Source organism: Poromitra crassiceps (assembly GCF_964638095.1).
Source record: "Poromitra crassiceps genome assembly, chromosome: 26".
NCBI classification, from domain to species: domain Eukaryota; kingdom Metazoa; phylum Chordata; class Actinopteri; order Beryciformes; family Melamphaidae; genus Poromitra; species Poromitra crassiceps.
In genome coordinates this window covers 3,396,263-3,416,679 of record NC_139640.1, presented here as the reverse complement: position 1 = coordinate 3,416,679, position 20,417 = coordinate 3,396,263, and the positions used below count along the sequence as shown (strand labels likewise).

The window sequence follows — 20,417 nt, the reverse complement described above, 5'->3', positions numbered from 1 at the left end:
TAGACCCATCCCATTATCTCAATTTGCCAATAGAGTACAGCAGGAATGACTCCGGACGACCTGGAAGCTTAGCACTTCGGCCTCTTACATGTAAAAGTCAATGGGATTTTTCTATAGGGATTTTGTTTAAACGCTCGAAATAAGGTCTGTGGTTTACAAAAGGTGATGAAACAAGGAACTTTGTGTTTGTGTGTTTGTGTCTCAAATGAGCACCGCCAGTTCAGCGGGCGAGCCGGTGAGGGACGCTAGAAAGATTCTAGTAATATTAGCCAGCAGCACCACGAGACGAAGCACGGCACCTTCAAACTGGCCTTTCCTTTCTCCGCTCCAGACATCAGCACTACGGGTCGTTTCCCCCACGAGAACATGTACAGTAGTTATATAAATCTAGGGGTGGGAATCACCAGATGCCCACGATACGATACTGAAACGATACTTGAGTCATGATACGATAGTATTGCGATACTGCGATATTTTCGATATTGCGATATATCGATATTGCGATATATTGATTATTGCGATATTTCGATATATTGCGATTTCTTACTTTTTCAACTGCAAATGATGTCCCCAAAGGAAAACTTTGTCAACATCTGGTTTATATAAGAACAATTTTTCAGTCTGTACATCTGACTTCAACCATTTTATTGCAGCAACATTGTCAAGTAGACAGACCAACAACTTTCATAAAGTCATGTCATAGTTGCATGCACCTGACAAACTGAACTGTTTGTTACAGTCTACTTACAGTCCACCTTAACTGGATGTGTGTGTGGACTACTGTACTTAGGTAGTTTTTGCAACTTCACTTCACTTACACAAAACATCTTGTGCAGCCCATTCAGTAACTGGGGAATTTGTAAATTACTGTTATGACAAAACTGTTACTGTTAAAACAAAATGAAAATATGCTACCGTTTCTTTACTGCTGGCCTTGGAACTAAAGTTTATAGTAGCCCGGTGGCCTGGCATGGCCTGCAATTTTTTTTTTTTTTTTTTTTTTTTTTTTTTTTTTTTTGCAATATCGATACAATATCGTCAGGCAAAATATCGCGATACTGTGGTGTATCGATTTTTTCCCCCACCCCTATATAAATCCTTCAAAAACCTTTAAAGCCCCCCCCCCCCCCCCCCCCCTCCGTTCAGTTTTGTCATTTTTAAGATATTTCATGTGTAGCTGTGTCGTTTGGACCAAAATGACTGGTGACGTAGTTTATTACGGTGTGCACAGCTTTGCGTTTCCACTGTAGTACACCCAGGATTTACACAGGCCGAACACTGGCTGGAGGGGGGCTTTTCTTACAGGCATATCAGGACATTTAAAGTCATGTAAACACTCTTAACAAACGTCCACACACTCCTTCTGTTGGCTACCCTTTATAAGCATCCAATAGTCAAACGTTCTCTCGAGCTTCGTTGGTATCTTGAGAATGGAGGCGGAGCTGCTTAGAAAGCAGGAATCCGATGGGAGAAAATAGAAAAATGATGTCTCAAGATTGTTTATTGTCACTCCGTAGTACAAGTATCACTTGTGAAATTCTTGTGCTGTGGACTCCGTTTACAACATAGTGCAAAAAAAAAAAAAAAAAAAACAAGAGGCAACGAGCAATAAAGCAGTAGACACGCCACAGACACGGGCGTATTCACTGCCCATAGTGCAAATGGCATGAACATACTGTAAACATAATTAAACATAATAACATTCTGTTAGGTGCAAATAGCATATACCTAATTAAACATACTATTGAACATTAGTCATACATAATGGTAGCATCTACAGTGCGGTACAGTACGGCTACTACACTATTTGTATATGTTAAGGAGTCTCGTGGCCTGCAAGAAGAAACTGTCCCTCAAGCGATTTGTGCGTGCTCTTGGGACCCTGTATCTCCTCCCTGAGGGTAACAGGGAGAACAGACTGTTGTGGGGGTGGTTTGTGTCTTTGATGATCTTCAGGGACCTCCTGAGGCACCGCTGGTTGTACAGATCTTGCAGTTCTGGCAGCTCACATCCTGTTACGTGCTGGGCCGCACGCCTCACCCTTCTTAGCGCCCTGCGGTCCATGGTGGTACAGTTCCCGTACCAGGTGGTGAAGCAGCCAGTCAGCAGGCTTTCAATGGTGCCTCTGTAGAAGTCCCTGAGGATTTTTGGCCTTAGCCCGAATTTCTTCAGGCGCCTGAGTCCGTGTAGTCGCTGTTGGGCCTTTTTGACAACAGTGGCGGTGTGACCGGCCCAAGTCAGGTCCTGGTGGATGTTGACTCCCAGGTACTTGAAGCTGTCCACCCTTTCCACCACTGTGCCGTTGATGGTGATTGGGGGGGGTGCGCCCCCCCCCCCCCCCTTCTGTAGTCTACAATGATCTCCTTTGTCTTGGAGACGTTCAGATGTGTACAACAGAAAGTCTCCAGCATTATGTACAATCAGGGGTTCATCCTAAATAATCATATCGGAACAAACAATTGATATGTTTCCTGTCCCGTAAGCGCTTTCATTGTTTGGGTGTATTAAGAGTCTCTGGTGAACGGCCATATTTCATTGGCAAGCAGGCATCACGGCTTTGTCAGATGATTTTACAAATCTGGAAATGAATATGTTCCCCGGGTACATATTTTAAAATTGGACCGGATTCTTGATCCCCCTCCCCTACTCTTCCCTGAACTCTTCTCATCTTCTGGTGAAGCCATCTCTCCAAGATTTCCCCGCAAATAAGCGCTTCCATGTGGCCGAATAGTTGGAATAGTTCAGGCAGATTCCCTCTTTGCTCCTAATTCGGCTGATTTGAGATGTGCGGGCCAGGGAGTCTGGGATGGCCGCCGTAGCGGGCGATGTGTATCTGATGTGAAATCCAGACTCCACACTGCCGGCCGCAGGATGATATGAAAGCGTGACATGAAAAATGTATGATTGTGATGAGCAATGACGACTGAAAGGACATTTATATAATTTACACAATTTGAATGACTGCACTGCAGTGTATTAGTTCACCCTGCTATGTCGGTATTATGTTGTATGTGTATATTTTGTGTTATGTACTCTATAATTGTATGTGTCGGACCCAAGTAAGAATAGCTGTGGCATGTACTGCAGATAATCGGGATCCTAATAAACTAAACCAGAGCCATATAATAGAAGAGTTCCGACATCTCCATTCACTCCAATGGACCAGTTTTTTATTCTCAAGAGTTCCAGGAATTAGGTCCTGGATTAAGCAGCACTGTCGAGTTGCAGCAAAATAGACAGTTTGTGTTGTACTCTGAAAGGGTTTTTTCCCCCTTAAATCAAATTGTACATTATCAGCTTTATTTCAGCATGCAAACGTAGCGCGAGACCCATTCCTGGCTGTTCATTGGCTAATGAGTCTCGCATTTTGGTCCTCCGCTGATGCCACTCTCTCTCTAGTCTAGAGGACACTAAACTAAACTAAACCTCCTACACAAACCTCACTCACACTCATGTACACATTCACTCTGGCATACAGCCGTGTGTATGCACATACTGTATAGTCATGCATGCACGCGCAACTGCTTATGCAACCACACATTGTGGCAATGGCTTTAGCAACTGTAGGATTGAGCAGTTCTGCAGTTTTTGACCGCAAAACAGCGGGACTGACCCTGAGAGAAAAAACGTTATTACAGCCCAGTAGAGCAGAGACACCAAGGCTCACCTACATATCTACAGCATCAAAACCCTTTAAGAGACACCTAGGCTAAGGGGCCCTTTACACGAGGACAGTTTCTGGAAGAAACGACACAATAGCGTTTCCTTCACACCTTTTCCTTCACACCTTCCCCCTGTTTACATGAGCGCTGTTGAATTTTTAAAACACCGTAATGTACATGCCAGGTCGCTAGGTGGCAGTGTGATCACCTTATTCTTTGCCCATACAAGGACGCTTACTGCATGACGTAATTTCGTAATCGCCTTTCTGGTTTTAACCACGGAAGTAGAGTACGCCTACCGCAGTCATTTAGACTTGCCAAAAAGCTGTTTTCAAGCTAAAAAACCCCAAACTGTTTTAAAGTTTTAATATTTGGCGCATAGGTCATATTATAGGTCATATATATATATATATATATATATATATATATTTAAGCAATATCACACGAGAGGGAGTGCATTGTTGGCTAATATAGGCACTGCTGTGATTCGGTCGCAGGCACGAGGCCGCAGGCCGAGTGCCGTAGATAATCACAGCAGTGCCTATATTAGCCAACAATGCACGACCTCGAGTGTGATATTGCTTTTATACAACAGTTCTATTATTAAACAAAGCTGATTAAAAAAATGACAAAAAGCTGAGAAAATAGATGATTTTTGTATTTATTCCTCCGCCAACAAAAATAGTCCCCCCAGCTTTCCCTTTGCAGAAAATGTAGCCTAATCAGCCTAATTAACTGCAGGCTGTCTACTTTTTGTCATACACATTGATTTGCACGTTTCCATTTATTGTACAGCCAGTGAAGAGAACAGAGTCTGGTGACGGCATGGTTGACTGTCGCTTTGCAGGAGGCATGTCGGATACCGAGGATGAGCTTGTTTGATCTGACAGTATGTTGCTCCATCTTTTCCTGCTCTCCGTGGATGGTCGCCAATAACTTTTTAACGAGCTTTCAGACCTGCAAGACAAAAAAGTGTGGCGAAGTATCACTAATCACCATCCTCGTTGTCATCCCGTCCTCGAATTTGTATTTATAGGCGTTAATCATCTTACCTGTGCCCACTCACTGCCATGATCTCCCTGGCTTCCAGTCCTGCATCAGACAGCTTCTGTATGGCGGTGGCCCGGAGGCAGTGGTTGGTGTAAGAGGCTCGTGTCCCCGCTTCTTTACACATCCTGGGTAACATCTGTGCCAACTGGTTTACTCCAAGCGGAGTTGCGGTGTACCAGACGCTATCTGTGACAGCTGCATTCCTCCTGGGCTGCAGATAGAGGGCTTTTGCGTCAGGTGGAAGTTTGCTCAAGTACTTTTCAAGAGAAACAATTGGACAGAGGGGGTTTCCTGGCTCCTCAAACATGGCACCCCTCCTATTTTCTCTGTCTCTCTCCAAAGGGTCTTTGTGATTTTTTGTTTCTTCATTGAAAGTCATTGTGAAAAACTTTGCTCCATTCTCGTCGTATTTTAGGGTGAATGAATCAGGTTTGAGAGCCCGATTCCCCTCTTTGCCCCTGCGTCCAAAATGCAACTGAATGTCATACCAGACCTTGTTCTGTAAACCCTTTGGATTGTCTGGGCGTAAAGCAGCAGATTGCTTTAAGATGAGCTGGTCTTCAGTTGAAATTGCCGGGTGATGTGTTGTTGTATCTTTCCCGGCTCGTCTGATCTGTTTCACAACGCCTTTGAAAACGTTATTAGCTGGAAGGAATTCAGCATCCTGCATTAAATTCCATGAACGGCTGAGAGGCGGCTCGTTGATATGGCGATTTAAACCAGCGCGAAGCCCAAGGTAACCGCTTATCCCATATAGCTCTCCTTTGTTCGTCCGTACGGATCCATAAAACTCCCTCAAAACAGTGTTCAGCTCTGTCTTCTCAATTGACTGGAAGTTGATGGTCATAGTTTTTGAACGTAGCCAAGTTTGAAAGCAGTTCACAGCCCAGACTGTTTGCTTCACAGTGTTTGCTTCGTTTTTGTTTTTCTCCAAATTGTCAAGTCCTGCAGGTGAAATATGAGCAAACCTGGAGGTTTCCGTAGAAGAATGTTGCTCCCCTTCGTCCTCTTCTGACGAGCATTCATAGTTTAAATCAAAAGTTATGTTAGTAAAAAAATCCATCTTTGCGCTCTCGGTTACGCTTTGAATGACGTATGTAACGTGACTGGTGTTTGTTTTGTTGATTAGAGCAGCTGTGAAGCGTGTTGATTAGAGCAGCTGTGAAGCGGAGTGATATAGCCTACTCTACACACAGTGAAGCGCCAGTGCATTATCGTGAAATATAGGCACTCGTAAGATCCCTCTTGTCCAATCAAATTGCTCGGCCGGAACTACCTGTTGTATAAATATATATATATATATATATATATATATAAATACTAGATATGTAGATACTACTCAATCCCTCTCTCCCTCTCCTAACTCTCTGTCTTCATGGCTTTTTGCAGAATGCCGCTCGGATCGTCCGGGCCTTGTTTGAGATCGCCCTGAGGAAGCGCTGGCCAGCCATGACCTACCGCCTGCTCACCCTGTGCAAGGTGATCGACAAGCGTCTGTGGGGCTTCGCCCACCCCCTGCACCAGTTCCACACCCTCCCCCACACGGTCCTGAGACGCCTGGAGGAGAGGAAGCTCACGGTGGACAAACTCAAGGAAATGAGGAAGGATGAGATCGGTGAGGACAACTAGTAGGGGTGGGAATCACCAGATGCCCACGATACGATACTAAAACGATACTTGAGTCACGATACGATAGTATTGCGATATTGCGATATCGCCGATATTGCGATATATTGAATATTGCGATATATTGAATATTGCGATATATTGAATATTGCGATATTTCGATATATTGCGATTTCTTACTTTTTCAACTGCAAATCAAACTTTCAACTGTCACCAAAGGAATACTTTGTCAACATCTGGTTTATATAAGAACAATTTTTCAGTCTGTACATCTGACTTCAACCATTTTATTGCAGCAACATTGTCAAGTAGACAGACCAACAACTTTCATAAAGTCATGTCATAGTTGCATGCACCTGACAAACTGAACTGTTTGTTACAGTCTACTTACAGTCCACCTTAACTGGATGTGTGTGTGGACTACTGTACTTAGGTAGTTTTTGAACAATGCAACTTCACTTACACAAAACATCTTGTGCAGCCCATTCAGTAACTTCGGGAATTTGTAAATTACTGTTATGACAAAACTGTTACTGTTAAAACAAAATGAAAATATGCTACCGTTTGTTTACTGCTGGCCTTGGAACTAAAGTTTATAGTAGCCCGGTGGCCTGGCATGGCCTGCAAAAAAAAACATTTTTTTTTTTTTTTTTTTTTGCAATATCGATACTTGGCGTCCAAATATCGATACAATATCGTCAGGCAAAATATCGCGATACTATGGTGTATTGATTTTTCCCCCCACCCCTAACAACTAGACTAGTAGTGGCAAATCATTATAAACAGGTTTTAACTTGACAACATAAACATTCTGAATTGCCCCTAGCTTACTTCTTGTTGCAGTGTTTGCTAATAAAATAGGTGACGGGAAATAACCTAGGTTTCAAACTGGGCCCTAGCAACGCCATTCTGTGAAAACCCTCTATAGCAGGGTCTGAAACTGCCTTCAGATCATTGAAATTCAAGCCTCAAAAGTCCTTGAATACTGTTCATAGTGTTAGTAATAAGAAAATGAACACAATAGAAATAATATAATCCTATTCACCTTATGTTCAGACGCTGAGGTGGGCCAAATTCTTCCGGGTCGTGTTAACACTTCCGGCGGTCACGGTGCCAAATATGAAAGAACGTCATAGCGGACAGTGCAGTGGGTAAAACAAAGAATGTAGCCTACTACTTTGAGCTCGGTACACAGCAAGCAAGCAGAGTATCCACTGTTAGCCAGGTCAGATAACGTTATCGTCGACAATGACGAGCACTTTCTTGTAAAACATACCTGGACTCCAACAAAGAAAGCTTCAGATAGTTTTCTCTCCTCCGAGCGCCAATTACGTCTTATAAGACCCGCAGACGTTAACGTAATTCCCTGGAATGCGAGACTTAACGAGCCAGTTACATGGCGTTGCATTCTTAGACATTGCCGTTTGCTTTTATTTGGTATGTTACATACAATTGGCTAAATTATTAGTTAATTCAGAGTTAGATGATATTGGAGCAGCGCAGCCATTTTCTTTTTCTTTTTTTTAGCCGGAAGTCGTCACACGACCACACAACCGGGTCAAATGGGCATGGCTACATAAGGTGAATAATAAGAATGGGAAGTGTCTGTGACTGTGTGAGCAGAAATTGTGCCATTTTACGTGTGATAGCCCTGAATCTTCCAGGAAGTGTAAAGAGCACCCCTGCAGGTGACCCAACGTAGCTGGATTTTTTTAATCAGGTAATAATTAGGGCCGACTAAATGGGCAAAAATGACTAATCAGTGGCCAAAATGACTCAAGACAGGTTCAGCACCACGGAGAGCTCCAGAGTGGAGGAGCTCACAGGGGAGCAGAGTTTGAATCAGCCAGGGAGGTGGACGATGAAACCTCTCTGGGGAGAGAGAGGATAGGCTGCTCCGTGAGCGAGGCCTGTGCAGATTAATTGCCAAACTTGCGATGTTGCACAATGGCTGTGCAGCCTGATACACCGCATGGGTATAAGAAGAAATGCTTCAAACTTAAAATCCTAAATTCAGTTGTCGAGGGCTTAAAAAAATAAGGGGTATATATGGTGTTGTGTTTGGCACCAGTTCGATGTCCCATATAGGAATTCAAATTATCCTCTATTTAATACTATTATTTATTTACACACATACATATGATCAAAGATGTTTAATGAAGACATTGTTAAATTCATCATTAATTCTGCAGTTTCATCATTAATCTGACTAAAGCGCAAATTCTACCTGACGTATCCGTGAGGACTGCGAGTGTCCGTGTGGCCAAGTGAGGTCACACCTGCAGACACGGCCCTTCGCGAGGCTCCCGTTCGTTCGGTGAGTTTTCACCTGGCCGTGCACAGACCAAAATGTGTAACTACGTGGACGTGGCTAGGCGGACAAAGTGGAGATTTCTAAAACGACGGTCACTTCCGCGAGGAGAAACAGGAAGTATAAAAGGTCAAAACCTTTCCTCGTCAGGTTCCCCTGCCTCTCGTTTCCGTGCGACAGTCCATACATCGAGCTGTTGGGTAGAGTTAAGCATGAAGTCACGCTTAACTCTACCCAACATGTCACAACTGCACTTGGTCCTGATTGGTTCTCTTCACTAAAGAATTACTGAAAAGCCTGATTGGACGCTGCACTGCAATTTCTGGTGAACAGAGAATGAACCTTACATTTTCTCCCATATACCACAATGCAATGCGGTCGTGTTTACCAAAGGAGAAGAAGAGTGAGCCAGTGTCTGTTTGATCGTTCCCCATATAGTTCGCAAGATACTACATGGGGCATAGTGAGGGAGTTAATGAGTGAACCATTCCAGACACGACTATAGTCTTAAAAAAAAACATTCAATTGCTGATTCAATTCAACTTTTCGCTAAACTGCATTTGTTTGCAAAACACCATTAAGAACATGATTGATGAGAAATTGTGAATATTGTTTATAGTCGTGAGTTGGTCCTCTTTCCTGCTCCCAGGTCACATGCTGCACCACGTCAACATCGGGTTAAAGGTCAAACAGTGCGTCCATCAGATCCCCTCCATCCTGATGGAGGCCAGCATCCAGCCAATCACGCGCACCGTCCTCCGCGTACGCCTCATCATCACCCCTGACTTCAAGTGGCATGACCAGGTAAACACGGGTGACACGGAGGTGCCAGGTGTTACTTTCAGACCAAACTGCATCACGGTGTAGAAAAAGTTACTTCCTACAAGTTTATTTTATTTTTTTAATATTTTATTTTACAATTTTTAGAACATAGGGAACAAACAGGCTCAGACAAAAAAAAAAACCAAAAAACATACATACATCATCAACATTCCAATGTTACCACTAACCAGCCGCGTCAAGTGCTCGTGTGCTTGTGAGAGTGTGGGATCCCACCTAAGGGGTCCATAAAAAGTCAGCCAGGCGAATCACCCATCACTCCTAACCTCGTCTAAGTAGGCCAGAAACGGGTCCCGAATGATTGAGAATTTCTTCATCGAATTGGTCCTCAGGAACCGGAGTCTCTCCATACGTATAACCGAGACCATGTCCGTCAGCCACAGCTGAAAAGAAGGTGGAGAGGGGGACTTTCACTCCTTCAGAATGAGTCTCTTGGCGACAGTCGTCCCCTGCGTCAGAGACTGTTGCACAGCCGTTGGGAGGAGCAGAGAGGATTCCGAGCAGCCGAAGATGGCGAGTTCTGCCTCCGGCTGAAGAGTTATTTTGTAGGCCTTACAATACCAATCAAATATTTTGGCCCAGAATCCAGATAGCGAAGGGCAAAACCAAAAAGCATGCGATAGTGTACCCTCCAACACCTGACACCTATCACATAGTGATGAGACAGAGGGTTAGATCTTGTGCAACCTTGACTTGGAGTAGAGTAATGAAGATGGTGAGTGAAGTCTGTTCTTAATTGAACACCATTCAAAAAGTTGTATTGTTGTGAAAATGTAACTTCAGTTATTCATGACTGAAGTTGACTCTCTCCCTGCAGCGGGAGAGAGTCTGGCAAGTGAGACTAGTGAAATGCCAACATTTGATTCTGGCGATTGGGTTGCCATATAATGGGGAGATGGACCCATCCCATGTAGGCTACAGGGTTTTTGTTGGGTCCGGTGTCCACAAAGAATTTGTTTTACCAGACAAAATGCGTTGCTGAAAAAGCGCGCTGTGCTTTTCTCCGTTTCTCCTACCGTCAAGAGGACGCGTGAGTGAAAGTGTGAAACAAGCCCTGTTGGCTCTGAAAATAAACACGCGCCAACAGCTGGTGAAAAACCCCTGCACTGTTTGTATGTACAAAGTCCCGTGAGCGCTTTTCCCTTTTTTACATTAGTAGATTTTCTTTTCAGGAAATGCCTTATCTGCGCTGTCTGTTAAAGGGACATTAAAGTTAGTTTTCTCTTACAAAAGTCTCTGCTACAGACAGCCCCTTCCTACCATTCCCTAAGGCAGGGATACTCAACTTGCTTTGCCCAGGGGCCACTTTCGTGAAATGATAGAAGGCCAGGGGCCAGTTAATAAACAAACAATATACATTTTTCTGTAGCGGATTACATAAGTGCCTGGGTAGCGAGCAGACGGCGGTATTTGACAATTTAGCAGCTAAATCATACATTATTGAAAGATATTCCATATTCCAGACTGAAATGCTATAACAGAAGTGGAGTATTGGCCAGAATGACATGAACATTTGGACACTTATTCAGCGGGTATCTTGCATGTTGCGTTAAGGTGCACTGGCCCACGGCCGCATGTGGCCCGCGGGCCGCAAGTTGAGTATCACTGCCCTAAGGATAATAGAAACGGCGGAGACAAAAGAAAATATTGGAGGATTTACAGTGGACTCAATTAAAACTCGGTGAAACACTGAGCTACCGCCGAGGACAGAGAGAGAGGAGAGAGCTTGTGACAGATCGGCTGTGATGCCAACGACGTTTCTGCCGTCCGAGCGTAATGACGTTTCTGCGCTGCGCGGAGATGATGGTGCGATCAAGCGCAGCGAGTGTTTTTTCTGCATAGAGCCTTGGGGCTGTTGTATCTAATAGTATTTGTTTGGAAAATAAATATGAATCATTTTTTGTAAACGTACATCGGATCTCTGTATTTTGTTTGGATGGCAAATGAGAGCGTGTCTAACATATATACTGTATATATTAGGATTAGGATTATATATATATATATATATATATATATATATATATATGTATATATGTATGTATATATGTATGTATATGTATGTATTATGTATATATATATATATATATATATGTATATGTATATATATGTATATATATATAATGACCATGTAAAAGTCCATGTAATATATTAAGTCGATGCAGAGCGGGATTGCTCAGGGGGCATCAAGGGGGGGAGGGGCTGGCAAAGTCTTGATTGTGTAGGTCCATCCTCCATCATTGAGTTGTTGTGTGCGTTCGGCTTCCAGTTGCTCCGTCCTGTTATTGCAAAGATCGAGGCCCGCGAGGCGAGCCCTCCACCTGTCCTCGAGTGCGGCGGCCAGGATGTCTCCAGGCCTTCGCAGGCGCGTCCCACCCCAGTGGCCAGCGGAGCAAGGGGGGTCATGGGGAGGCGGGGCCAGAGGGATCATGGGGAGGCGGGGCCAGGGGGATCATGGGAGAAGGCGGGGCCAGGGGGATCATGGGAAGGCGGGGCCAGGGGGATCATGGGAAGGCGGGGCCAGGGCGATCATGGGAGAAGGCGGGGCCAGGGCGATCATGGGGAGGCGGGGCCAGGGGGATCATGGGGAGGCGGGGCCAGGGGGATCATGGGAGAAGGCGGGGCCAGGGCGATCATGGGAAGCTGACTCCGGAGTTTGCCATGGAATGGGAGCGGAACAGGAAGCTCATTGTAGCGGGGCTCGATATGAAGATGGATGTTTATGTCCGATTAGCGACGCATGCTCGGCTCCTGGGAGAGCGGTAACGCAACACTAGCTGGCTTAGCCCTGATCCTCCTGCACGGCCAGGACACATGTCCCGACACATGAGCCTGCTCTCTAACCCGCGGCACCCAGGAAACCAAGACCCCTACTGACTCATTACCAACGCCAACATTACATTACATGACATCATTTATCACATTTTGTCAACAGTAGTGAAATCTACTGTGCAACACAGTCTAATGTCAGGTAAGACTTTTTTTTAAGGAATAGAGTACATAGCATTTGTAGAAAGTAGTTTTAAGAAGAAATAAGTAGCATTAGTTGGATTTTTTTAGTTTTTATTTGGAAGAAGAAGAAGGTTGTTCAAGAAGGGTCCATATATACCCTGAAAAGGTGTGTTTTTTAGTCTCAGCCGAAAGATGGGCAGTGATTGGGCCATTTTAACAGAAAGATGGGCAGTGATTGGGCCGTTCTGACAGAAAGATGGGCAGTGATTGGGCCATTCTGACAAAGATGGGCAGTGATTGGGCCGTTCTGACAGAAGGGGGGGGAGCTCGTTCCACCATTGTGGTGCCAGTGTCCAGAAAGGCTGCAGTGTTCTGAATGAGCTGTAACGGTCTGATGCCAGAGGCAGGTAGTCCAGCCAGAAGAACGTTGCAGTAGTCCAGGCGGGAGATGACAAGTGTCTGGACTAGAAGTCGTGTCGCTTCCCAGATACACAGATAGCAGAGATGCGCTCACAAGTCATTTTTTGCGAGTCCAAGTCAAGTCTCAAGTTTAGCTGCCCCCTGGTGACAGCTGGTCTTCCTGGGGTCCAAGACAAAAACACATTACATGATAAACAATAATTAAAATACAAAAACACAAGGTAAAGGAACAGAAGAGAGAATAAAAAGCAAATCTAAGGTAAGACAGACAATACCTTGGTCAGTTAGCCCTCTAGCTGGCCAAACCCAAATATTAAAATAGTGTACGTATACTTAAGCAATATATCACGAGAGCAAGTGTGTTGTGGTGAATATATCCCCCTGATCAGTTGTTATCCCACGAGGCCGCAGGCCGAGTGGGATAACAACTGATCAGGGGGATATATTCCACAACACACGCTGCTCGAGTGCTATATTGCTTTTATAAAAGGGTTCCAAGTATAATAATATAATAATAATAACACTATAAGTCCGACTGGCATGGTATTCTGAGAGTCAGTTGAAACACTACTGTAAGGCGGGACCTATAGCAAGAAGATAGACGTGCGGGTGATTTGATTGGATCGTTCTGGAGACTGAAGTTGACATTGGCCAATCCTGGCGCTTGGCTGAGAGCTTTCTGGAAACCCAGTCAGCTCGAGCGCAGCGTTGCATTCTCAGGGCTTGCCCGACACACCAACTAACGTTACGGGGTTAAATGCGGGGTTAAATGCGGAGTTAACAGCCTTTCTTTTGCAAAGAAGACATTAGCCCGCATCTATTCTTGTACAAAACATCATTTTCTGCGAAGTATTAGTAAAGTTATAAGCGAAGATCGATTCACAAGGATCTGACAGCTGTCTCCGCCATTTTTTTTTTCTACGTTGTCATTTGAGGTAAGCCTTATTATTACTCTCTTAGTAAGAGAGTTGCCATGGCAACCAATAACCCATGGCCATGGGTTATTGAACTCGGTTACTGGAATTATACAATGGCTGTGAACCAATCAGATTGCTTGATTTGAGAGAGCCATTTTATAATACTCTATATATATTAGAAAAGACAAAAGTGAAGTTACAACATCATTGTGAGTGAAGATGAGCCTCCTTTTAAAACAAGCCCTCCCTTTGATTGAACAAATATTGAATGATAAATAATTCAATATTATAATATATTATATTATATTATATTATAATATAATATAGGTCATGGACCTGTATATAACAGTTTTCTTCAAGTAGTTAGATTTTGGTCTGGGTACCACACACCCATCTGGTGGAGTGTGTATGAATAGAGAAAAGTTAAAAACACGCACATCCAGGTGGAATCCGGCAGGTGCAGAGCTGGAGAGAGGCTGGAACAGTGAATAAATAAAACAGCTCGCACACTGCACGGGCTCCAGTGAAAAATATTTATTGCACCGTTTAAGCTGCGTTCACACCGACCTATTAAAGTTTTTCACTGGCATCGAGTTTACATACAAAGTCAATGCAAACGAGCGATTGAGCGTATATTCGCCCGGGAGAAAAATCGCTGGGCGTCCGAGCGACAGAGACAGACGCGAACCGCGTTAACGCGGTTCGTGGTCTTAAAGGGATACACACACAAATGCTGCATCAGGTATCAATGGGTTAAGAAGGTGTGGGAGCCCTGCTCTGTGGAAACTGGAGCGTGTCATAAACCTGTATCTGGCAGTTAGCCAGCAGTTCTTGCCACAGTAGCAGAAAAGCATTAGCTGTCGTCTGCTGTAATGTGGCTGAGTCGAGCTAACGGCTACACCGCTAAGCCTTCCTGCAGCCAGCCGGACTGACTGTTTGTCATCTATAAGCCTGTCACACACACACACACACACACACACACACACACACACACACACACACAACACAACACAGACTTTTTCATACTATACTTCTGTTTGCCTGCTGTCTCTCACAGCTAACGTATGGAGTGAATTATGGTTCAATATTCAGAAATTACATTTGAATACGATGATATTTGAAATGAATGTGAATAAAATAAGAAACATGAAAAATGTTGACCCTCCTCCACCAACAAATGCTGTGATACTTATACTACTAGGCGTTTTTTCTCTCTCTCAGCACCAAAAATATCATAGAAATTGTCGAATCTGCATTTGATAATCAATAAATCAGTTTACCTTTGTCACGTGGACTGGCTTCATACGCATGTGTGAGTCAGTGTTTTGTTTGTAAGCGTTGCAATACACTTCTTATATTTATTATTATTAATGATCGTCCTATTTTATATAGAACTCCTGAACATCTCACCAGCTCTCTGCTAATGCCTCTGAGGCCAAAGGCGCAGCGCTTGTTTAAAATAACAGTCCAATCTCCTCTCCCTCTCTCTTGTGTGTGTGTGTGTGTGTGTGTGTGTGTGTGTGCGCGCTGTGTGTGTGTGTGTGTGTGCGTGTGCGTGTGTGTGTGTGTGTGCGTGTGCGTGTATGTGTGTGTGCTGTGTGTGTGTGTGTGTGTGTGTGTGTGTGTGTGTGTGTGTGCGTGTGCGTGTATGTGTGTGTGCTGTGTGTGTGCTGTGTGTGTGTGTGTGTGTGTGTGTGTGTGTGTGTGTGTGTGTGTGTGTGTATGCGTGTGTGCGTGCTGTGTGTGTGTGTGTGTGTGTGCGTCTCTCAGGTGCACGGCTCGGTGGGCGAGCCCTGGTGGCTGTGGGTGGAGGATCCTGTCAATGATCACATCTACCACTCTGAGTACCTCCTCCTGCAGAAGAAACAGGTGGCTGTTCTCCTAGTCATTTTCTCCTAGTCATTTTCTCCTAGTCAGTTTCTCCTAGTCAGTTTCACTATTCATCACATGATTGGGACGGGACAGGAAAAAAGTCAATGGGAGCAGGCGGGAGCAGGAATGATGATGACAATAGAGCAGTTTTTATATATAAATATGCACATGCATTTCTAATATGAAGAAACACTATTAGTTTGTGGTAAAACTGTTGCACTATAAGTTATAAATCAAGTCAAATCAAGTCAAGTTTATTTGTATAGCACATTTCATACACAGAGGCAATTCAAAGTGCTTCACATAAAATGGACGACAGGAAAATAAAAGAATAAAATTTAAAAGCATCACAACAAAACTTAAAAAAAGGGTATAAAAAGTGCATTAAGCAACAGGCGCAGCAGTTGCAAAAAGAGCTAAAAACTTACAGAAGACTCATTGGGTTTGCATAATAGAATAAATCAATTTATCTATATTTAGTCCCCCGACATCATCACTATATAAGAAACATGACTACACACACACTTTTAAGCTTCCCATACGCGTGCGTCCCTCCTGACGCATCACCTCACCCTCTTGTGAGTATATCCGTATTACGGAACCATCCCCCAGACCTGCAGCTTTTAGCAGTAATTGCAATCATCTATCTAAATCAGAACGACTACACACAACCAGTCGCATACAGTAAGTGATGTCTCTCCCACCAGGCCATGTTGGTGTTGGTGTGATGTATATTGTGTGAGACGAGAGATGTAGTTGATTGAGCTCTTTCATACAAAACAAAACATTACGTTTCGGTTTTACAACAAACTGCGGCTTTCTTGACATGAAAAATTATCTTTTAAATCAAGGAAAAATCACAGGTGTACTTCATGGCACAATTCAAACGGGATGGAAAATAGATCGTTTCCATATTGACCACCATTCATATTTTTCCGGACTCTGGTTCATAGCTGAAGCAGGAAGTTATGCTGACTTTGGCTCTCTATTCACCTTATGTTCAGACCTTACAGTGGTGCCAAATTCTTCCGGGTCCTGTTAACACTTCCGGCGGTCACGGCGCAAAATAAGAGAGTTGTTTTTGGAGCGGACAGTGCAGGGGGTAAAATAAAGAACCTGCTACTTTGAGCTCGGTACACAGCAAGCAAGCGGAGTATCCACTGTTAGCCAGGTCAGATAACGTTATCGTCGACAATGACGAGCACTTTCTTGTAAAACATACCTGGACTCCAACAAAGAAAGCTTCAGATAGTTGTCTCTCCTCCGAGGCAGCGCGAGCCACTTACGTCTATAAGACCCGCAGACGTTAACGTAATTCCCTGGAATGCAAGACTTAACGAGCCAGTTACATGGCGTTGCATTCTTAGACATTGCTGTTTGCTTTTATTTGGTATGTTACATACAATTGGCTAAATTATTAGTTAATTCAGAGTTATATGATATTGGAGCAGCGCAGCCATTTTTTATTTTATTTTATTATTATTTTTAGCCGGAAGTTTTGATACGGCCACACAACCGGGTCAAATGGGCGTGGCTACATAAGGTGAATAGCAACAGACATCACCAGTCAGCAAACTGAGGACATCAGTTCAGCTCCAGCATACTCAACTGCCTGCAATGTGTCATGCTCATTCAGACCGAATATAATGTTAATAGGCTTATTTAGACTTAATAGACTGTTACCTTCAGTATGAGGCTATTTTTTTTTTGCAGCTCTAGACTTATTTTTGTTTCGTTTTTGTTAGGATAACATTTAGAATTTTGGACGGTTTACAACTGACTTCAAGACGGTTTAAATTTATTTTTCGGGGTGGTTCCAGGGCGGCGATGTGATTCTGCTACTGCAGTTACTTTGGTTAAAGTAATGCAAAAGTAGTGTAATAAGTAGTAATGAGTTACTCTACACAGACAGTAATATTGTAAAGTAACATATTACTTTCAAATGAAAGTAACTAGTAATATGTAGTATATTACATTTTGAAAGTAACTTGCCCAACATTGGTTCTTATGTCCTGCAACTTTACCCATGCCTGTGTGTGTGTGTGTGTGTGTGTGTGTGTGTGTGTGTGTGTGTGTGTGTGTGTGTGTGTGTGTGTGTGTGTGTGTGTGTGTGTGTGTGTGTGTGTGTGCGTCTGCGTGTGTGTGCGTCCTTGTAGGTGGTAACAGGAGAGCCCCAGAACATTGTGTTTACCATCCCCATCTTTGAGCCTCTGCCGTCTCAGTACTACATCAGAGCCGTGTCGGACCGCTGGCTGGGCGCTGAGGCCGTCTGCATCATCAACTTCCAGCACCTCATCCTTCCTGAGAGACACCCCCCGCACACTGGTACACACACACACACGCACATGCACACGCACACATGCACACACAGACGCATACAGTATATGTATGCACACACTAGGGCATTCACGACTAGTGAATTTTACTACGGTAGTCGACTAGTCGTCCCTAAAGGTAGACTAGTCGACTAGTCAATGCATTCAGCTCCTATCCTGATAAGCCTAATGACACTGGGGTAAAAAGTTCTTAAAGTCAAACTCTGTATGTGGTTGCCATATTTTGGGGATGTCTAAGAATCTGCCTTTGCTCTTGTAGTAAATGTTATCCAACGTATGGCAGCTTGAGAGTTCATTCCACCAGTGAACTACAGCTGGGGGATTGGATGCTTTCCAATTTAAAGCTATGCATTTCCTAGCTGCCAACAGGGCAAGATCTATGTATTTACTTTGAATGCATTGTTTTTGTTTGGTTGTTTGTCCAATAGTCTTGTTTGTTCTTGCATTATTGTGTATTTTATGCAGTTTTCTTGTTTTGTTTTGTTGTGTTTTGATGTTCTTTGTGGGGGATATGGGATATGGGATATGATAGTCCATGTATGTCGTGTATACCTTATGTTCTTTCTTAAAGATAAAAAAACGACTAGTCGACTACTAAGCACAGTGTCGACTAGTGGTTTTACTAGTCGACTAGTCTGTGAATGCCCTAGCACACACACACACACACACACACACACACACACACACACACACACACACACACACACACACACACACACACACACACATATTACTGTTGAATGTTTAGTTTGATACCAGTGCTGAGTTTAATGTCTAAACATGAGTGAATTTGCTATAATGCCAGCCAGCATGTGTGTTACTGATGACATCACTGATCCGTCATCCGTCATCTGGTTGCCTGGGAAACATACTGCCAAGCAGATTGGCTGCCAGCCATTGATGACGTCATTTTGTCCTCAGGGTTGTGAGTCAGTCAGCCTTCCGAGTGATGTCACTCCATCAATTGTGATGTCATCAGTGAGGGTGATGACCCCAGGAAGAGTAGCAGGCTACAATACAGTAGTTAATGGGGATCTAAATAAGCAAACAAACAAAATAGCCCAGAACAGTGAAATTCTATGGTAAAAATGGCTGAAATGGCAGCCATCTTTTGAAATGGCAGCCATCTTTTAAAATGGCAGCCTTTTTAAATGTACATGGAATAAATCTGGCTTCTCTGTGGTCATAAATGTATGGTATGATATTTCATATTGGACAATTCTACACGAACTTGCCCCCAAAATAGTATTTCCGGGCTGGAAATGGCGGTCATCTTGGTAACATCGTGATCTTCGCATGGCTAATAGGTTTTATATATGTATGTCCTAACTTTTGTTTAAGCAGCAATATTATCAAATGCAAGTGCAAAGACGTCTAAAGTCTGACGTCTGGCAATTGCCATCCCTAACAACGTTACCATCCCTGTGTGTCTCAGAGCTGCTGGACCTGCAGCCGCTGCCGGTGAGCGCTCTGGGGAACCCTGAGTTCGAGAGCCTGTACAAGTTCAGCCACTTCAACCCCATCCAGACGCAGATCTTCCACACGCTGTACCACACCGACACCAACGTCCTGCTGGGGGCGCCCACGGGCTCCGGCAAGACCATCGCCGCGGAGATGGCCATGTTCCGAGTCTTCAACAAGTACCCAGGAGCCAAGGTTTGTGCTGCTCTGTATGCCTTGCTGTTTGTCTTTGAGGGTTTTCTGTTCAAAGGGATCAGAGATGGGAAAAGTACACGCAGACTTTACTTAAAGGTATATACTATATGCAACTATTTCATAAAAAAAAACATTATATAATAATTATGCAAAAGTTTCCCCTCAAAACGATCACTTCTGGCCCATATAATAGTGTGTTTATGTTGAGAGACACTGCGCCCTCTGTGTGTTTTCGTGATGCGATATTGTTTTGCTGTGTTCTGTATCTGGTTGAGCGAGGCTGTGTTTATGTGGAGAGAGAGAGTGCCGGTAAACCGTTCAAACGCAGGGATTAAACCTTTTTCCCCCTGATAGTTTCACAGCGGTTATGTTATAAAAACGCAAATAAACACACACACACCTAGCTAATTGGTTTGACTTCCATTCGAATGTCTCTTGGCCCCTCCCTCATGTCTCTTGGCCCCTCCCTCTCTCCCTCTCTTGGCCCCTCCCTCTCTGCACGAGAGGAGGACAGGGTTTCCCCATGGAGATTACAAGACATCATTTTTGCAAACATTTCAATCAAACAGTGCCAGCTTGGGTTTGGCTTCTTATCACGCAGATGATACACACAGAAACTATGTTCAATTCAGTGTTTCTGGCATCTCAGTTCTCCAATCTTTAAAAACAAGCAACTCCTCATTGACCGTAGATCAATTATTTTTTCAAAGTGGGAAAGGAAAGGCATCCATGTAGGAAAATGCATCTCATGAAAATCGTAACCAATCCTTTCTGTTCC

The 20,417-nt window shown here is 43.9% G+C and overlaps 1 protein-coding gene across 1 annotated transcript in view; it reads left to right on the top strand.

Annotated features, from left to right (window-relative positions):
• ascc3 (activating signal cointegrator 1 complex subunit 3) overlaps positions 1 to 20,417 on the top strand; it is a gene marked incomplete at its 5' end in the record, with an annotated part of 152,707 nt that overhangs the window by 71,108 nt on the left and 61,182 nt on the right. The window contains 5 exons of the mRNA XM_083661237.1: positions 6,102 to 6,327; positions 9,299 to 9,453; positions 15,546 to 15,644; positions 17,804 to 17,972; positions 19,419 to 19,639. Of these exons, the coding sequence (XP_083517363.1) occupies positions 6,102 to 6,327; positions 9,299 to 9,453; positions 15,546 to 15,644; positions 17,804 to 17,972; positions 19,419 to 19,639 (870 nt within the window). The remainder of the gene's footprint in view (positions 1 to 6,101; positions 6,328 to 9,298; positions 9,454 to 15,545; positions 15,645 to 17,803; positions 17,973 to 19,418; positions 19,640 to 20,417) is intronic.